The sequence below is a fragment of the Giraffa tippelskirchi genome, chromosome 1 (genome assembly GCF_054371585.1).
Source record: "Giraffa tippelskirchi isolate mGirTip1 chromosome 1, T2T-mGirTip1v1.2.pri, whole genome shotgun sequence".
Taxonomy (NCBI): domain Eukaryota; kingdom Metazoa; phylum Chordata; class Mammalia; order Artiodactyla; family Giraffidae; genus Giraffa; species Giraffa tippelskirchi.
Genome location: NC_137275.1, coordinates 27,356,926 through 27,373,725, shown reverse-complemented (window position 1 = coordinate 27,373,725; position 16,800 = coordinate 27,356,926). Strand labels below are relative to the sequence as shown.

At 38.0% G+C, this 16,800-nt stretch overlaps 1 protein-coding gene across 12 annotated transcripts in view; it reads left to right on the top strand.

The window, feature by feature from the left end:
- ALB (albumin) overlaps positions 1-14,505 on the top strand; it is a 141,967-nt gene extending 127,462 nt beyond the window's left edge. For all 12 annotated transcript variants that reach the window (XM_081586830.1, XM_081586898.1, XM_081586859.1 and 9 more), the window contains 11 exons: positions 412-544; positions 1,368-1,465; positions 2,911-3,040; positions 3,959-4,173; positions 5,290-5,422; positions 7,552-7,652; positions 8,708-8,846; positions 9,440-9,663; positions 11,442-11,574; positions 12,202-12,269; positions 14,336-14,505. In XM_081586830.1, the coding sequence (XP_081442956.1) occupies positions 412-544; positions 1,368-1,465; positions 2,911-3,040; positions 3,959-4,173; positions 5,290-5,422; positions 7,552-7,652; positions 8,708-8,846; positions 9,440-9,663; positions 11,442-11,574; positions 12,202-12,243 (1,348 nt within the window). In that variant the 3' untranslated portion in view covers positions 12,244-12,269; positions 14,336-14,505. The remainder of the gene's footprint in view (positions 1-411; positions 545-1,367; positions 1,466-2,910; positions 3,041-3,958; positions 4,174-5,289; positions 5,423-7,551; positions 7,653-8,707; positions 8,847-9,439; positions 9,664-11,441; positions 11,575-12,201; positions 12,270-14,335) is intronic.
- Positions 14,506-16,800: the final 2,295 nt, after the last annotated feature.

The following is a 16,800-nucleotide window of genomic DNA, read 5'->3' as shown; positions in this document are numbered from 1 at the left end:
TTAACATACTACAACATTCTACATGATGAAAAAGTCGATCAAAGATCTTTTGCAGAACAAGATATGATCTGTATGAAAATAATTGAAGTTGACATATATTAAGATATTATAAAGATATATGTATATATTTAGCATTCTCAGAATTTATTTCAAATTAGTCAATAACATATCACTGAAATTAAACTATTTTATGCATGCGTATATATTTATATGTATATATATATGTATGAATTTAACCTTTTCACTGACTTAAAGAATGACAAAGGCAAGTTCATTTGCAAATTGAGCTTAACTGGTAAATTAGAAGTCTTTGAATTTTGAAGGCTCTGGGGAGAAAGTAGATTATAAATGTCCCTGCCATGCATTTGTTCCTGCTATAGGAAAGTGACTTTTTTTTGTTTAAAAATTTAGATACCTATACGAAGTTGCCAGAAGACATCCCTACTTTTATGCACCAGAACTCCTTTATTATGCTAATAAATATAATGGAGTTTTTCAAGAATGCTGCCAGGCTGAAGATAAAGGGGCCTGCCTGCTACCAAAGGTATTCCTCAGAAAGGATAGAAGAACCAATTTATAATCAAACCTCAGTTTTGGGACATCGAATGGCTAAATTTAGGAAACCGAAGCCTCCAGTAGAAACTTCTTTATATGGTTTAAAAAATATTCCTCCCTCTTTCTCCCAAACAAAGATCTTTTCAGCTTTTTTGAAGGGCTATGTCTTCCACTTTCCTTCTTCTAATAAGATTTGCCAAAGTGGATCTCGTAGAGGGAATCGCTGTGTATGTGTCTAAATATCCTGCTAGTTGCTATAGTGAAATGCAGAAACTCATTTTTAGAATTGCACAGTAAGAGGATACCATTTTTGTTTCTCTTTTCATGAGGCTTTTTTTTTTTAATTGGAGGAGGAATTCAAAGTGGGGGAGAATTTAACTGCATCTAGAAGCCTAGGTTTATTGATTCATCCCATAAATATTTACACTGCATTCTCTTTTCTAGGGAGTTTATTGATGTTAAGGGACTTGGTGGAGGAAGGATTAAAATGGATTATGTGCAAAATTAAGAAGTCAACAAAGTTCTATTCCCTTGGATATAGTGTACACTATTCTACTTTTCCTTTCGTTCCCTTTTCCCTGGCAATACCTCCACGCTGGTTCTTAACCACCTGGAGGTTCCACTATGACCAGACTGACATTTCCTCTTTCTATAGAACAAAATAATTATTTGCCAATAATGAATACTTGGGAATTGAGGTTTAAATTTTCTCTTTAAGATTTAATTTGGCATAGTCTCATCTGAGCTCAAGAAGGGGTGGTCTGCACATAAATTTCCTTTTCTAATATTCCTCAAATTATTTCTTTTTGCAGATTGAAACTATGAGAGAAAAAGTACTGAGTTCATCTGCCAGACAGAGACTCAAGTGTGCCAGTATTCAAAAATTCGGAGAAAGAGCTTTAAAAGCATGGTATGTTAAATTTAATTTGCATCTTTTTCATGATGTAAATGATGGTTCAGTTGACAAAATTGTACATCATATGTCATTTTACATAGTGCTTTCACATACATCTGTTTGGTTGTCTAAAAGGTAGAAATTTGACAGAGATGAAAACCAGAGCATCAATTTGTCATTATTTTTAAACTTTTTTCCCCTAAGTAGTCAGAGAATTTAGAGGACAACTTTTTTGTTCTTCCAGGACAGATGTTTAGACTCCCATGTATTTTTAATGATTGTGATCTTAGTATAATAAACCACTGTTTTTATAGATCTATAGTCAGGGTCTTTTATCTAATTTTATCTCTCCTCCATCCCTCCAACCAATTATCTGAAGGTGTCTGCTTGTCTTTTATGTTCTGATAACTAATTTCAGTCATCAAAGTTTCTTCTCATTTTTTGGTAGCACCAGTTCTGCTCTTAATCTCTTGTTTTTGCTTGGGCTTCTGTTTTGATATTATTAGCTAGCTCTAGAAGCATCCTTCAGTATTCGAACCAAGGAATCCCTTTTGCAACCTCCTACCATCCCCACCACCAATCCCTTACTTTCTAGTCAATGATAAATCAACATCAGGCAGAAAATCAATTGAAAACAGACATTTTGGAAGCTCTCAAGAAACTGTCACTTGAACTATCTTGCCTATCATCCCTATCATCAACAAAATCACTAAACAAAACAACCCTAACATGAAATGATACTTAGTTAAATAGGGTATGATTGGTTTTGGGGAAGAAGTGTCTTTTATCTGATTTCAATGACTCTGAAATGATTTGAGAAAACTGGTGGATATTAGGTTATACATCTTTTCAATGAATATAGAGATTATGCTGAATCAATTTCTTGGTAAAAGTATGCTGAATCAAAACTCTGTAATTTTTGTAGAAGTTCATTTTCTCAGAGACTTTTAGAAGTCAGGAAGGATGTGCTTTGGTTAATAATTTAAAACAGCGGTAACTGGAATTTGTATGGCATTTCCCAGTTCATAAAATGCTTTCATAGAGATTATCTCATTTAATCCTCACAACAATGTTGTGACTCTGTGGGGACTGAAGCTCACAGAGGCTAAGTAACTGGCCTAGGGTCACACGATTATTAAGCTTATAAAGCCAGATCTGGAAGTCACTCCTGGGCTCTAAACCTGGGGCCTCTCAGCATGTTGCCTTTTTTAGAATCCCTCTTTGATTTCTGTTTTTATGAATTGCTGGACTTTTAACCTCCATGTGTGCTGCCCTAAGGAAACATTTTGCTCTAACATTTGGTTCAGAATTAGCATTAAAATAAGAGCTAATATATCTTACAAATTATTTCTGTATGTTATTTGAGCCTAAGTTTTCTAGTTATGTGTAGTATTTTCCTAGTGCTTTCACCTAAAACGTTGTCTGTTAATAATATTTTGACGGGAGAATTTTCTTTTTAGGTCAGTAGCTCGCCTGAGCCAGAAATTTCCCAAGGCTGACTTTGCAGAGGTTACCAAGATAGTGACAGATCTCACAAAAGTCCACAAGGAATGCTGCCATGGTGACCTACTTGAGTGTGCAGATGACAGGGTAAAGAATCCTCAGTATGCTTTATGGTAACACACTTGCTTAAGTTGGTAGAATCAGTTTGTTTAGCATCAGAACAATTGAGAGTGGTTTGAGATTGTTTTGTCTGCTCAGTCTACTCAATTCTTTCCCTGTTTTCCTTCCTTCTGCCCTCCTTCCTTCCCTCCCTCTTTCTTTCTTTCTCTCTGATATCCTATTCACTAAATGATCTAATAGACTCATTTATAATTTGTAATCCTTTTCATTCAATTTCTTAAAGCAGAAGTAGAACAGTCACAAAGGTAGATTTCTAAGATTTTTTGAGGAGGTGGGAGGAGTTGAAGAAAGGCTGGAACCTGAAGAGAGCTTTGAAAATTATGTAATTTTTCCCTCTATGTTCTCTCTTAATTAACACCCTATGTTAAAAATACAAATATTTGGAATAACATCTTTTTTTTTCTTCTCAAACTGACAAAATACAAGAATCCTAACCTCTCAGGACACTTTCTGAAAACTTTAAGGCAGATATTTTACATCTGTAAGTGGGGTCTGTGACCATGATCTTGACTAACTTTTCAAAAATCTCTAGCACCTTATTTGTTTATTTGGTTTCAAGATGCCTGCACTTAATTTGCGGGGATATTTAGAAAACCACTACTGAGTTTTAATTTAAAAACTTAAGTGTTTTGAAAGTAGGAATATAAAGTTAATAAATAACTGACATGAGCCCCAATTAAGACTATTTTTTTCCAATCATGTTTTAGTAGTTCTATCTGTGCCTCTAGGCTTAACAGCACAGACTGAAAATGTTCATAGAAGGCATGTTGGTATAAGTATGGTCTTAAAACACAATGAATGCGTTCTGTCAACATAATAAAAGTCTGGGGAGGAAGCACAGGAATGTCAATTTACACTGAACACTTTTCACCTACTTGCTTGTAGGCAGATCTTGCCAAGTACATATGTGATAATCAAGATACAATCTCCAGTAAACTGAAGGAATGCTGTGATAAGCCTCTGTTGGAAAAATCCCACTGCATTGCTGAGGTAAAAGAAGATGCCGTGCCTGAAAACCTGCCCCCATTAACTGCTGACTTTGCTGAAGATAAGGAGGTTTGCAAAAACTATCAGGAAGCGAAAGATGTCTTCCTGGGCACGTAAGTGGATAAGAAATGATCCTTTCATACTTTTATAGGATCTCAGAATTTAGGAAATTATTCTAGGCGTTCCTATGGAATTGCTACAGTTTTCATGTTACCTGTAATGTTTCTTTATTCTTTCCTCTCCCGGCCTTTAAACATTTTTGGAAAAATTGATTTTAAAAAATTATCATAAAATAATACATGCTTATGGCAGATGCTCTATCAATAGAGTACAATGTAATAATAAAAATTTATTTTTTTCCCATTCTTGACTCCTTAGGAATATTTCTGGAAATACATGTAGAAATATTTTGTTTACATGTAAATTATATATATTATTCACTCATGCATTCATTCAAAGTGTATTTCTAGAACTTATATATGTGTGAATATATGTAATACATCTTTATGTCTCTATATCTGTATATCTATCTATCTATCTGATGCCAGCAAAGAACTATAAAGTATGGAATCTGCTACCAGGTGCTTTAAAATGAAAATGAGTCAGATTTGGTTGAAAAGACCAGAATCCAGTAGCATGCAAGGCAGCATACAATTAAATGACAAAATCAATGATTATATAAAATCAGTAAGTGTGGTGATAAACTTTAAATTTTTATTGCTCAATTATAGTATCCTGTGCACTAAATCTTTCATAAAATTACATACCCATAAAGAATTTATTCATACAGAGAAGAAAAAAATTAAGAATAGATCTCTAGTTATCTATCAGAACATTTTTGAAGTATAGTCCAAATCAGACAAGATGTACCTAATAGTAACAAGTGTCATTCATTAAACAATATGTGCCCAACAGCATGTGTTTTGCATAGATTACATCATGTATTTCTCACAGTTCACCTTCTGAGACATACTATTATCATCCCCATTCCACAGAGGAGGAAACCAAGGCTCAATAATTGTAATAAGTCACCTAAGGAGATATAATAAAACAAGTGGTGGAGTCAGGATTTGATAGCTTTAACCCTGAACCTTCAAGCCCTTAGTCCTTGACTGCACAGGGTTTAGTCCAATTCAAACCTTTAGGATATGATTTACTTTTGTGGTTAATTACGTGGTTTTTCTTGCTCATTTGTCCAACAAAATCTATTTTGTTGTCATCTTAATTAGGTTTTTGTATGAATATGCAAGAAGGCATCCTGAGTACGCTGTCTCAGTGCTATTGAGACTTGCCAAGGAATATGAAGCCACACTGGAGGACTGCTGTGCCAAAGATGATCCACCTGCATGCTATGCCACAGTGGTAAGTTTCTGGAAGGAAAATATGTAGCTCTTTGATTGATGATTCCAATAACAGGAAAGAAAAATGATGCCAGATTGTTATGTCATGCAATGTAGATCTCTTCTTAAGATGATGTCAGTTCTGTGCCTGTAAACATTATAGGAATAATAACCTTCAATAAAAAGAAAGGTCAAAGAGAGCACTCTCTGAATTTTACAAAATCTTGACCATGCATTTTTTTTCCTTTTTAGACTCCTGAGAACAAAATAAGGTAAATTTAAATGTTAATTAAAAGAAATTTAACTTAGATATAAAGAAGGTTAAGCTGTTTTCGAGTTTTATTAAACAATCAAGAATTAGTATCTTAGCGAAGATGGTGAAATCTATTGATGTAGAATATTTTCAGATATCTTTTGAAACAGTTTAGGAATGGTTTTAAAAGAAATTAAATAAGGAGAAGAAATCTGCTTCAAGAATTTTTAGCACATTTAGCTATGCTAAGATAAGATTTTAGCATATTGGAAAAAACCCTGATGTGGGGAAGGGTTGAGGGCAGAGGGTGAAGGGGGTAACAGAAGATGAGATGGTTGGATGGCATCATTGACTCAGTGGACATGAGTTTGAGCAAACTCTGGGAGATAGTGAAAGACAGGGAAGCCTGGTGTGCCACAGTCCATGGGATCACAAAGAGTCAGACATGACTGAGCGACTGAATAAGAGCAACAGCAAATATTTAGCAAATGGCTGATGTTTGAGATATTTAGCACTCCTAGTACATAGAGTGGAGAAGGCAATGACAACCCACTCCAGTACTCTTACCTGGAGAATCCCATGGACGGAGGAGCCTGGTAGGCTGCAGCCCATGGGGTCCTGAAGAGTCGGACAAGACTGAGCGACTTCACTTTCACTTTTCACTTTATTCATTGGAGAAGGAAATGGCAACCCACTCCAATGTTCTTGCCTGGAGAATCCAAGGGACGGCGGAGCCTGGTGGGCTGCTGTCTATGGGGTCGCACAGAGTCGGACATGACTGAAGCGACTTAGCAGCAGCGGCAGTACATAGAGTGGTTTTCAAACTTAAGAATCAGAAGAAAGTCATTTTTTCCTCTATCAAGAAACTGGTTATATGCCAAGCGCCATACAAGAACCGATGACCAAGACAAAATCTCTTACCTCAGTGAGCTCGGGATCCAACTGCTGCTGCCGCTGCTGCTGCTAAGTCGCTTCAGTCGCGTCCGACTCTGTGCGACCCCATAGACGGCAACCCACCAGGCTCCCCCGTCCCTGGGATTCTCCAGGCAAGAACACTGGAGTGGGTTGCCATTTCCTTCTCCAATGCATGAAAGTGAAAAGTGAAAGTGAAGTCGCTCAGTCTTGTCCGACTCTTAGCGACCCCATGGACTGCAGCCTACCAGGCTCCTCCGTCCATGGGATTTTCCAGGTAAGAGTACTGGAGTGGAATGCCATTGCCATCTCCAGATCCAACTGCAGAGATGGCTTAATAATGATGAGTATTTATAATTACGTGGTAGTTTGATGCTTTAGTCGCTAAGTCATGTCTGACTCTTGCAACCCTATGGACTGTAGCCCACCAAGCTCCTCTGTTCATAGGATTTTCCAGGCAAGAATACTGGAGTGAGTTGCTATTTCTTTCTCCAGGGGATCTTCCTGATTCAGGGATTGAACCCTGGTCTCCTGCACTGCAGGCAAATTCTTTATTGACTGAGCTACCAGGGAAGCCCATAGCTACCATTTATTAGGTTTTTACTATATCCCAGGCTCTGTTTTAATTTCATGAGCTCAGGAGGTTTACAGAGTAATTCTCTGAGGTGAGTATCATCTTCATCTCCTTTTTAGAAGTGAGGGTTCTAGAGCTTTGAGATGGGAAGTAAAGTTGCACAACTAGAAAATCAGTCAGATGACCTGGCTTAAACACTAGGATTTGCATTCCAGAGTCTGAATGTTCTTAATCACTCATACAGTCTTACCAAATAAACAGTTTGGACATATAATAGGTTTGACATCAAAAAGCTATTTGCATGACTTTGGGCAGAGAAGAGGAAGGATCTCATTCTGCCTAGAAGGGCGAAAAACAACCTGCATCTGGTCCTCATATAGAATGTTGTAAGCACAATTCTTTTCTTTTTCAGTTTGACAAACTTAAGCATCTTGTGGATGAGCCTCAGAATTTAATCAAACAAAACTGTGACCTATTCGAAAAACTTGGAGGAGAGTATGGATTCCAAAATGCGTGAGTATATTTGCTTATTGGCTAATTTTTCTTGTTCATTTAGTAAATATTTAAGATGATATTCCTAGACCACCTATCATAGAATTTTTAATTTTGAAAGTAAAGGCTTATTTCTAATCATTCTCCATCAAGAAAGACCAGAGAAAAATGAGATAAAATAGTTGATGGGGTGAAGAGCCTATATTTGAGTGCAGTTTAAAAAACTGGGCTCAAATCTGGGAGGAAAAATATCAAATATTGGGTTATAGGTACTGAGAATGCTGTTTGACAGCTAAGAAATAGTTTATGAGTGAACAAAATAAAAGCAATGCTTTACAGAGCAGAAAATAAGTCTTCAGTGGCTATAGCTCAATAAGGTGATAGACTAATGTTCTGATTAAATAGAGCTTTATCTGTGGAAGTTAAGACAGGAAGGGGCACATCATTTAGTTGATATTTATTTTTTAGCTTACACCTGTTGCCACTTTTTAAACTATAGATGCTTGGAATAACAACAATGAACAAGACATAGTTTCTTCCCTTGAGTAGATTATGGTCATACATTGAGTTTCAATAGTGATTAGCATTCTTAGTAAATGATTATTACATGCTAGATACCATGTCAGGCTGATGGCATACTTTGTTTCTTTTCATTTAGTCCTTGCACCATCCCTTTTGAGTCAGGTGTATTTCCTTCTGTTTTATAGGTGAGAAAATTCATCCATATCTTTCAAATTAAGGATAGTGCTGATGTATATTAAGCTCTCAGTAGGTTTTATTGAAAAAAAAGAAGCAATTAAAAAGTATTTTAATGTCACTGAATTATAATAAAGTAAACCACTTTGCTAAGATTATATAGTACAGGTGGAATCCAAAGCTAGGTTACTTAGTTGCTCAGGACAAGGTCTTCACCCACATTATTCCACCCATGTGAAGATGAAGACAATTTATGAATGAAATAGGTCTTCCCTGGAAACCATCTTGGTGGATTTTGGCTAAGTGTTCTCTGCTTGACCTGATGTGTTAGAAAAAGAGTTTCTTGTCTGACTGAAAACACCTGGATTATGTTGTTACAGGCTCTTAGTTCGTTACACCAGGAAAGTACCCCAAGTGTCAACTCCAAGTCTCGTGGAAATCTCAAGAAGCCTAGGAAAAGTGGGCACTAAGTGTTGTGCAAAGCCTGAATCAGAAAGAATGCCCTGTACTGAAGACTATGTGAGTCTTTTAGAATAGAGCTGTCAATAAGGACGAATTTTTGCCTTTAGATGTTGACGAAACTTTCAGAAGCAAGTGAAAGTGCTTGCTTTCACTTGTGTGTGTGTGTGTGTGTGTGTGTTGTCTATATGGTAGTGGCAACCAGGATTTGGTTGCCTATATTATCTTGACCATCAGAGGATTTAGATAAGATTCCAAAAGTGATAAGTTGTTTTGAAAAAATTTCATGACCTTTTAATGTTCCATCCTTGCGTTTTCTAAATTTTTACTTTTTTGTGGTTTTTTCTTTAATGTATCAGTATAAGACTATTTCTTCCCTACGCCAACACATATCTCAGGACTCATCTTAAATTATGTAATCAATTATTTTCTCAAATATATTATTCCTAAAATGTAGACATATTTAATTGAGAAGATTTTTCAAAGTCCCTTTTTACTTGTAGTTCTAAAGTAAATTGTTGCCTCAAATCAACCTTGGATTCAATGTTGTGAGTTAAAAGATAGAATTTGTTTTGGTCCAGTGGAAGGTAGGAGTTCATGGAAAACTTTTCATCATGCTTTCTTTGAACTTCTGTGTTCCTGCCTCTTTTTAGCTGAGCTTGGTCCTGAACCGGTTGTGCGTGTTGCATGAGAAGACACCAGTGAGCGAAAAAGTCACCAAGTGCTGCACGGAGTCATTGGTGAACAGACGGCCATGTTTCTCTGCTCTGACACCTGACGAAACATATGTACCCAAACCCTTTGATGAGAAATTGTTCACCTTCCATGCAGATATATGCACCCTTCCCGATACTGAGAAACAAATCAAGAAACAAACGTGAGGAGTATTTCACTACTCTTTGTGTTGGTAGCCTTGATAGTGAGAACTGTAAACAAGCAACTTTCTCTGAAATAGTGATTATATACCTGAAGTACAGAAGTATTGGCCATGTTAAGCAGATAAAAAGTGTCAAGAATAAAATGGATAGCCTTTTGTTTTCTTAGCAAAAGAAAAAAAAAAAGACCTCATCATCTTGCCTACAAACCATTCAGAATAATCTTGTGGACAAAAACTGCAGCAGAATTATATCTTAGGCTAGCCCAGTAGAATAAGCTGAATAATTAACTGATGCATTTTTGTAAATAGTGAAATAGTCAGTAGAAATCATATGAGAATTTAATTCTGGGCATGAATAGTTATTTTCAGTTTGTTCTGTGTAGACCTACAGATGAGGCAGCCCCTTAAGATCTAACTTTTGAGAATGGAACGTGGATTAAAAACATCTGGGATTTTGAGTTCAGAGGCTTGATTCCCTTGATTCCTTACTGCAGTCACAAGGGGTTACAATTGCAAGAAATTTAGCAACATGAAGTTGTTATTACCTCTGGTGGCTTCTGATCATAGAGCTAGACTTTAAAGTAATATTGTAAAACCTACTGTGCCCATATGACTCTTTCTCTAGCCCTATTGTCTCTGCAGATGTCAAAGAAAGAGAGCCACCAGCTCCCTTGAATTGGATAGTTTTATTTCCTATGGCCTCTATACTATTAGGGCTTCCCTGGTGGTTCAGGAGTTAAAAACTCTGCCTGCAATGCAGGAGACCTGGGTTCAATCCCTGGGTCAGGATTGTTATTAACTTTGAATGGGGCAGATTACAAAATACCAAGAGAAACATTCTCAGATTAGAAACTTTTTAAATGGAGTCCAGGATAAGTACATTTTTAAGATTATTTTTAGCTCTTGCTGCTGCTGCCAAGTCACTTCAGTCGTGTCCGACTCTGTGCGACCCCATAGACGGCAGCCCACCAGGCTCTCCCATCCCTGGGATTCTCCAGGCAAGAACACTGAAGTGGGTTGCCGTTTCCTTCTCCAATGCATGAAAGTGAAAAGTGAAAGTGAAGTCGCTTAGTCACGTCCGACTCTTTGCGACCCCATGAACTGCAGCCTACCAGGCTCTTCTGTCCATGGGATTTTCCAGGCAAGAGTACTGGAGTGGGTTGCCATTGCCTTCTCTGATTTTTAGCTCTTAAATTTGTACAATTCAATATGGTGTGACTCCCCAAATCAGATAACGTATGAATGCAATGACATCATCCTTTCCCGTGATTTACTGAAGAACCATTTGTTGAGATATACTGACACTACAAATGTTGAGCAATTTACATTGATTACTTAATTTGATCCTTCCATCAACCCTGTGAAGGTGGATTTTATTCTCATTATGCAAGTGAGAATATTTAAGCTTATAATGGTAAGCCTGGGCCTCAAATCCAGAGCTGTCTGGCTCTAAAACTTAGAATATTAAGCAGCACTGCTCCCATTCTTACCATCTCCATTTTTCTTTAGTGAGTGCATTTCTTTTTGGTTTTTGTTGTTTTTATTCAAATGCTTCCTTGGTGGCTCAGAGGGTAAAGCGTCTGCCTGCAATGCGGGAGACCCGCGTTTGATCCCTGGGTCGGGAAGATCTCCTGGAGAAGGAAATGGCAACCCACTCCAGTACTCTTGCCTGGAGAATCCCATGGACAGAGGAGCCTGGAGAGCTACAGTTCACAGGGTCGCAAAGAGTGGGACATGACTGAGCGACTTCACTTTCTTTCACTTTTATTCAAATGCAGTGCACTTGTTGAGCTGTTGAAACACAAGCCCAAGGCAACGGAGGAACAACTGAAAACCGTTATGGAGAATTTTGCGGCCTTTTTAAACAAGTGCTGCGCAGCTGATATCAAAGAGGCCTGCTTTGCTCTGGAGGTACTGGAGTTGTTTGTCTTCATTTTAATATGTCTAATTTCCTTTGCTGTTGCATTTGGTCAAGCTAGGGGTTAGTGGTTTAAGTACCTGAAAGAAATTATGTGTGTGTGGAAGAGGAATCTTATTCTTCATACAATTGTCTTACCAAATGACTGAAATACTCTTTTTTAAAAAAAAAATCTCTTCCTGCACTGTAGTTGTGTTTTAATATTTGTTCTGTTTCCAAAGTTGTATGTTTATGAATTTAGACAGAAATATTTCTAAAGACTGAAATCTTTTGGTAGAGACATCATCAAACCAAAACTTAATTTAGTTTAACATTTTCTTGAAAATGGTAATTTGTGATTTAGTTGAATATGAATAGTTGATTTTACAAGTTACAGGGGAAAGTTCTGTTTAAATGCATGAATCATTTAATATTTCCCCCTACGACTTGACAGTATTTTATTCCTTTGGGGGCATATCAGGGAGCTTCCTTCTGAAGAGTCTAGTACTGAACTGTTGTTAAAGGATGTGATATATGAAAAATTACTTTGTAATCACCAATGGCTGTATAAATGTTACTTTTTAAAAATCCTAACAGTGGTGCTAATATTTGCCCCATATCTGTCATTTCTTTGTATTTAGGGTCCAAAACTTGTTGCTGCAACTCAAGAATCCTTAGCCTAAACACAACACAACCACAAGCATCTCAGGTAACTATACTTTTCTGTGCTTAATCACTCAGTCGTGTCCGACTCTGCGACTCCATGGGCTGCAGCCCACAAGGCTTCTCTGTCCATAGGGATTCTCTAGGCAAGAATACTGGAGTGGGTTGCCATGCCCTCCTCCAGGAACTATACTTTAGATTTTCTTAAAAAAGTAATTATATAGGGCTTCCCTGGTGGCTCAGGGGCAAAGAATTTGCCTGCCAATGCAGAAAACGTGGGTTCAGTCTTTGATCCAGGAAGATCCCATATGCTGCGGAAACGAAGCCCGTGCACCACAACTATTGAGCCTGTGCTCTAAAGCCTGGGAGCCACAGCTACTGAAGCCTGTGCACCCTAGAGCCTGTGCTCCGCAGCAAGAGAAGCCACTGCAGTGAGAAGCCTGCACATTAGCCCCTATGCCCTGCCAGAGTGAAGCCTGAGCAGCAAAGACCCAGCACAGCCAAAAATAAATAAGTAAACAGAATTATTTTTAAAAAGTAATTATAATGCATGCATGCATGCGAAGTCACCTTAGTTGTGTCCGACTCTTTGTGACCCCATCGACTGTAGCCCACCAGACTTCTCTGTCCAAGGGATTCTCCAGGCAGGAATACTGGAGTGGGTTGCCGTTTCCTCCTCCAGGAAATCTTCCCGACCCAGGGATTGGATCTGCTTCTCTTTATGTCTCCTGTATTGGCAGGCGGGTTCTTTACCACTAGCACTACCTGGGAAGCCCCTAGTTATTAAAATAGCAAAGATCAACTGATTAATGCCAGCCACTATTCTAAACTCATTATATATATTCTTCTTTAATTCTCAAAATAGTTACCCGAGTCGAAAACCATTATTATTCCCGTTTTGCAGATGAGAAAAGGAAAGTATAGATCAAGGCATAGGTTAAGTAATTTACCCAAAGACCATCCAATCAGTGAGAGGTGGAGCCAAAATTAAAAATTCACACCAGAGCTTGAGAATTAACCACTATCTTGTTGTGCCCTAATGTGACACGGAAGACAGAGTCATTCTACTAAGTACTGTCTCAGCAATGGGATCCTGCAGGTAATAGGCTGAATTGTATGAAAGTGCACTTTCATATGCACAAAAACAGTTGAATATCAATGATTTCACATGGTTCAACCAAATAGCTCAAAAACAAATTCATTTCATTGGCGAATATGAGAGGTCTATCTTGTGTGAACTTCTACTACAAGTAAATAATTTGCTATTAAGTTTCCAATGTGTCAAGATGCTAAGTCTTAAGAGAATTTCTCTTATGACAAAAGGTTCACTTTAAAACTTAGATGTATGAACATAAATGTGTTTAACCCATTTTAGTATAGTATTGTAGGGAAAGTTAAAAAATAGAATGAACTTCATTTTTGAAACAAGTTGCCCAACTGTTCTTTAGCATGAATTATTTTTATATTTTTCAAACTGACTGTGATGTTTATTCCACTATTGGATTTTAACTTGCTCTTTGCCTATAAGGTAATACCTATATTTTGTGCATTCAGGACAGGAAACAGCTTCATATCTTTGCAAATGGGGGCATTTCAAAATGTGATTTGTTTCAGTCCTAAATGGCAAGATTTTCTTTCCAGAGGTCTAACTTTGAGAAGGCAACTTTTTTATTTGTAATTAACTTAGGTAAGAAGTAGGTGTCAGGTATTTCCTGGTGATCCAGTAGTTACGACTCCACACTTCCACTGCAGGGGACACAGGTTCGATCCCTGGTTAGGGAACTAAGATCACGCAAGCTGTGCTGCATGGTGTGGCCAAAAAAGAGTAGTTGTTAAGTAAATGACTCTGAGAATTAATGATGAAAAGCTGGTGTTACAATGTTCAACCCTGATGACATCATGATGAAGAGAGAACTTTACAAACCTTATTGCTCTGTCCTTTCCCCTTGCCCAGCAGAAGAATTCAACTGCCATGATTCTAGGACAGGCTTGAATTGTTTTCATTGGTGGAAATAGAAAGACAATCTAAGCAATCTGGCATTCATTTGAATATATTTGAAAAAGCACATGCCATTTTATAAACAGTAATTATATTTATCTTTTGTTTTTCAGCCTACCCTGAGAGTAAGAGGAAAAAAGAGAAATGAAAACTCAGAGCTTATTCATCTGTTTTTCTTTTCTGTTGGTGTTAAACCAACACCCTCTCTAAAGAACATAAATTCCTTTAAATATTTTGCTTCTTTTGTTTGTGCTACAATTAATAAAAAATGAAAAGAATCTAACATAACTGTCCATGACTGTTATTTTTCAAAGATGTGTTGCCATCCTGAAAATTGTGTAGGTGCTGTAAAAGTCCCACTGTTCTCTCTTTCCCCATTCCAATGGAGGACTTCTAGTTCCTTATGGGTTAATTATGTAAAATAAACATTAATACTGTTCTGAGTTGTGGATTCTAAGCATTCAAAGTAATATTTTAACATTATGATAATTCTGGATAGAAGAATAGGAACTGTGGTATAGGTAAGGCATATAAAGCATGGCTTTTGCCTATATACTAGGGCTGAATAATAAATGTGGAGACCAAGAAGATAGAGATGATTGTAAGGATACAATAAGTCCCCTTGTATCTGCAGGGTATAGATCCCATGACTCCCAGTGGATGACTGAACTGCAGATATATCTTATATATACTAATATATCTTTATATATACTAAGTTTTTTCTTGTACTTACATACCTATAATAAAGCTTAATTTATAAATTAGGCACAGTAGGGGATTAACAATAATAAGAAAAATTATTACAATCTACTGTAATGTGGTCTCACCGTCTCAAAATACTTAATTGTACTACTTTTATGCCTTTTCCATCTGTGGCCACAACTTTTGCACTTCGAGATGTGACAGCAAAACCAGCATGAACTTCTTTTTCCTTCACAATTTCACAGATGAAAGATATATCCTTAACATAGATCTTAGCACCCTCAGCATATGATTGTTTTTCTTATCGTATTGAGAACTTGTACCTTTTCACTTTCAGGAATCATTTAATGGCTTTTCTTTGACAGATCCCAATTGTCAGCATCACTACTCTTGCACTGTGGGGTGGTAGTTAAGTAAAATAAGAGTGACTTGAACATAAGCACTGTGATCCCAGGATAGTTGACCTGATAACTGAGAGGGTTGCTAAGTGACGGGTGGGATATGCTGGACAAGGAGATAATTCATGTCTGGGGCAGGATGGCTTGAGATCTCGTCATGGTACTGGGAACAGTGTACAATTTAAAGCATATTAATTATTTATTTCTGGAATTTTCCATTTAATATTTTTGGACCATAGTTGATCTGAGTAACTGAAACCTCAGAAAGTGAAGCCATAGATGAGGGACTAGGGTAATTAACTGAATTAGAAAAGAAAAAAACCTGATCCTGAAGAAATTTAATGACAGTTTAGGAAGACAATAAAAGGAGTGTGTAAGAAGTTTAACAAGTGTGGAGAAGCATTTTTGGAAGAGAAGATAGGAAGTCTTGATAAAAGTCAAGTAAAAAATGATTGAGATATATTGGATTGAGGAAGTGCAAGAGTTAGAAGGTGAAATTTTCTGGTGAAAAATTAAGATGTTATACACAATACTGAACCTTCATTCACTGACTTAGTCTATTGATACCTGGACCCTAGGAAATAGCTCCTTAAAAAATCTGGCCTTAAGAATCTCAAGAGAAGTGAATTTAGGAGCAGCATTATTAAAGAATAAGTGGGACCCCAGCGGGTGTTGTAAGTGACAGAGAGAAGTCCATCCTGTTTGGATGGGCTGAACCTTCATCCACTTCAGGTGGAATAACGTGGCACTTTTTTCCCCAGATGTGCGGAAAACCACCTGTTGAAATACACACTTTTGGTACAACACATACTTTGTTAAATTACAAACACTGATGCTGTTATAAAAATAATGGCACAGCACGTTTTATTTTCTTTAATCAGTAAAGTAAGCCCCACGTTGCTGAGAGGAAGACTAGGTACCTGCAGACCCCGCTCTGGGTGTCAGGACTCATGAAGGGCCAGGATCCTCTCTTCCTCAAGCAGAGAGGAAGGCTTGGGTCTGGACACCGGGGGCAGCTCCGTGGCCTTCTTGAGTCGGGTTGGTGTCAGAGATGACGGTCACAGCTGAGTGAGATGGTGCACTGAATGGGAGCCTGGCCAGGGGACCCCTGGTGCCTGACTGCTTTCCCACCTTGGGCCCGGGCCTCCGGGAGCACCAGTGTGGGACTCCCCTGAGCCAGAGGTCAGGGACAAGAGGTTGGTGGCGAGGTGGGGCCAGGCTGAGGTATGGCAGAGAAAACCCTGTAGTGTCAAGTCTGTCCTGATGGGGGACATCGTAGGGGGCCAGCAGCCGAAAAGCTGTAGGGGACGAGTTGGAGCCTAGGAAGGAACATTCTGGAAATGGTCTTGGGCCCTGTTGGCTTCCTTGGTCCAAAGCTGGCAGGAGGGGGGACCAGAGACTCTGCCCTCAGCTTTAGTGTCCAGCCACTGGGGTGGAAGCAGAGTCCTGAGGGGGACCATCCTTGTCACCAGCAGGTC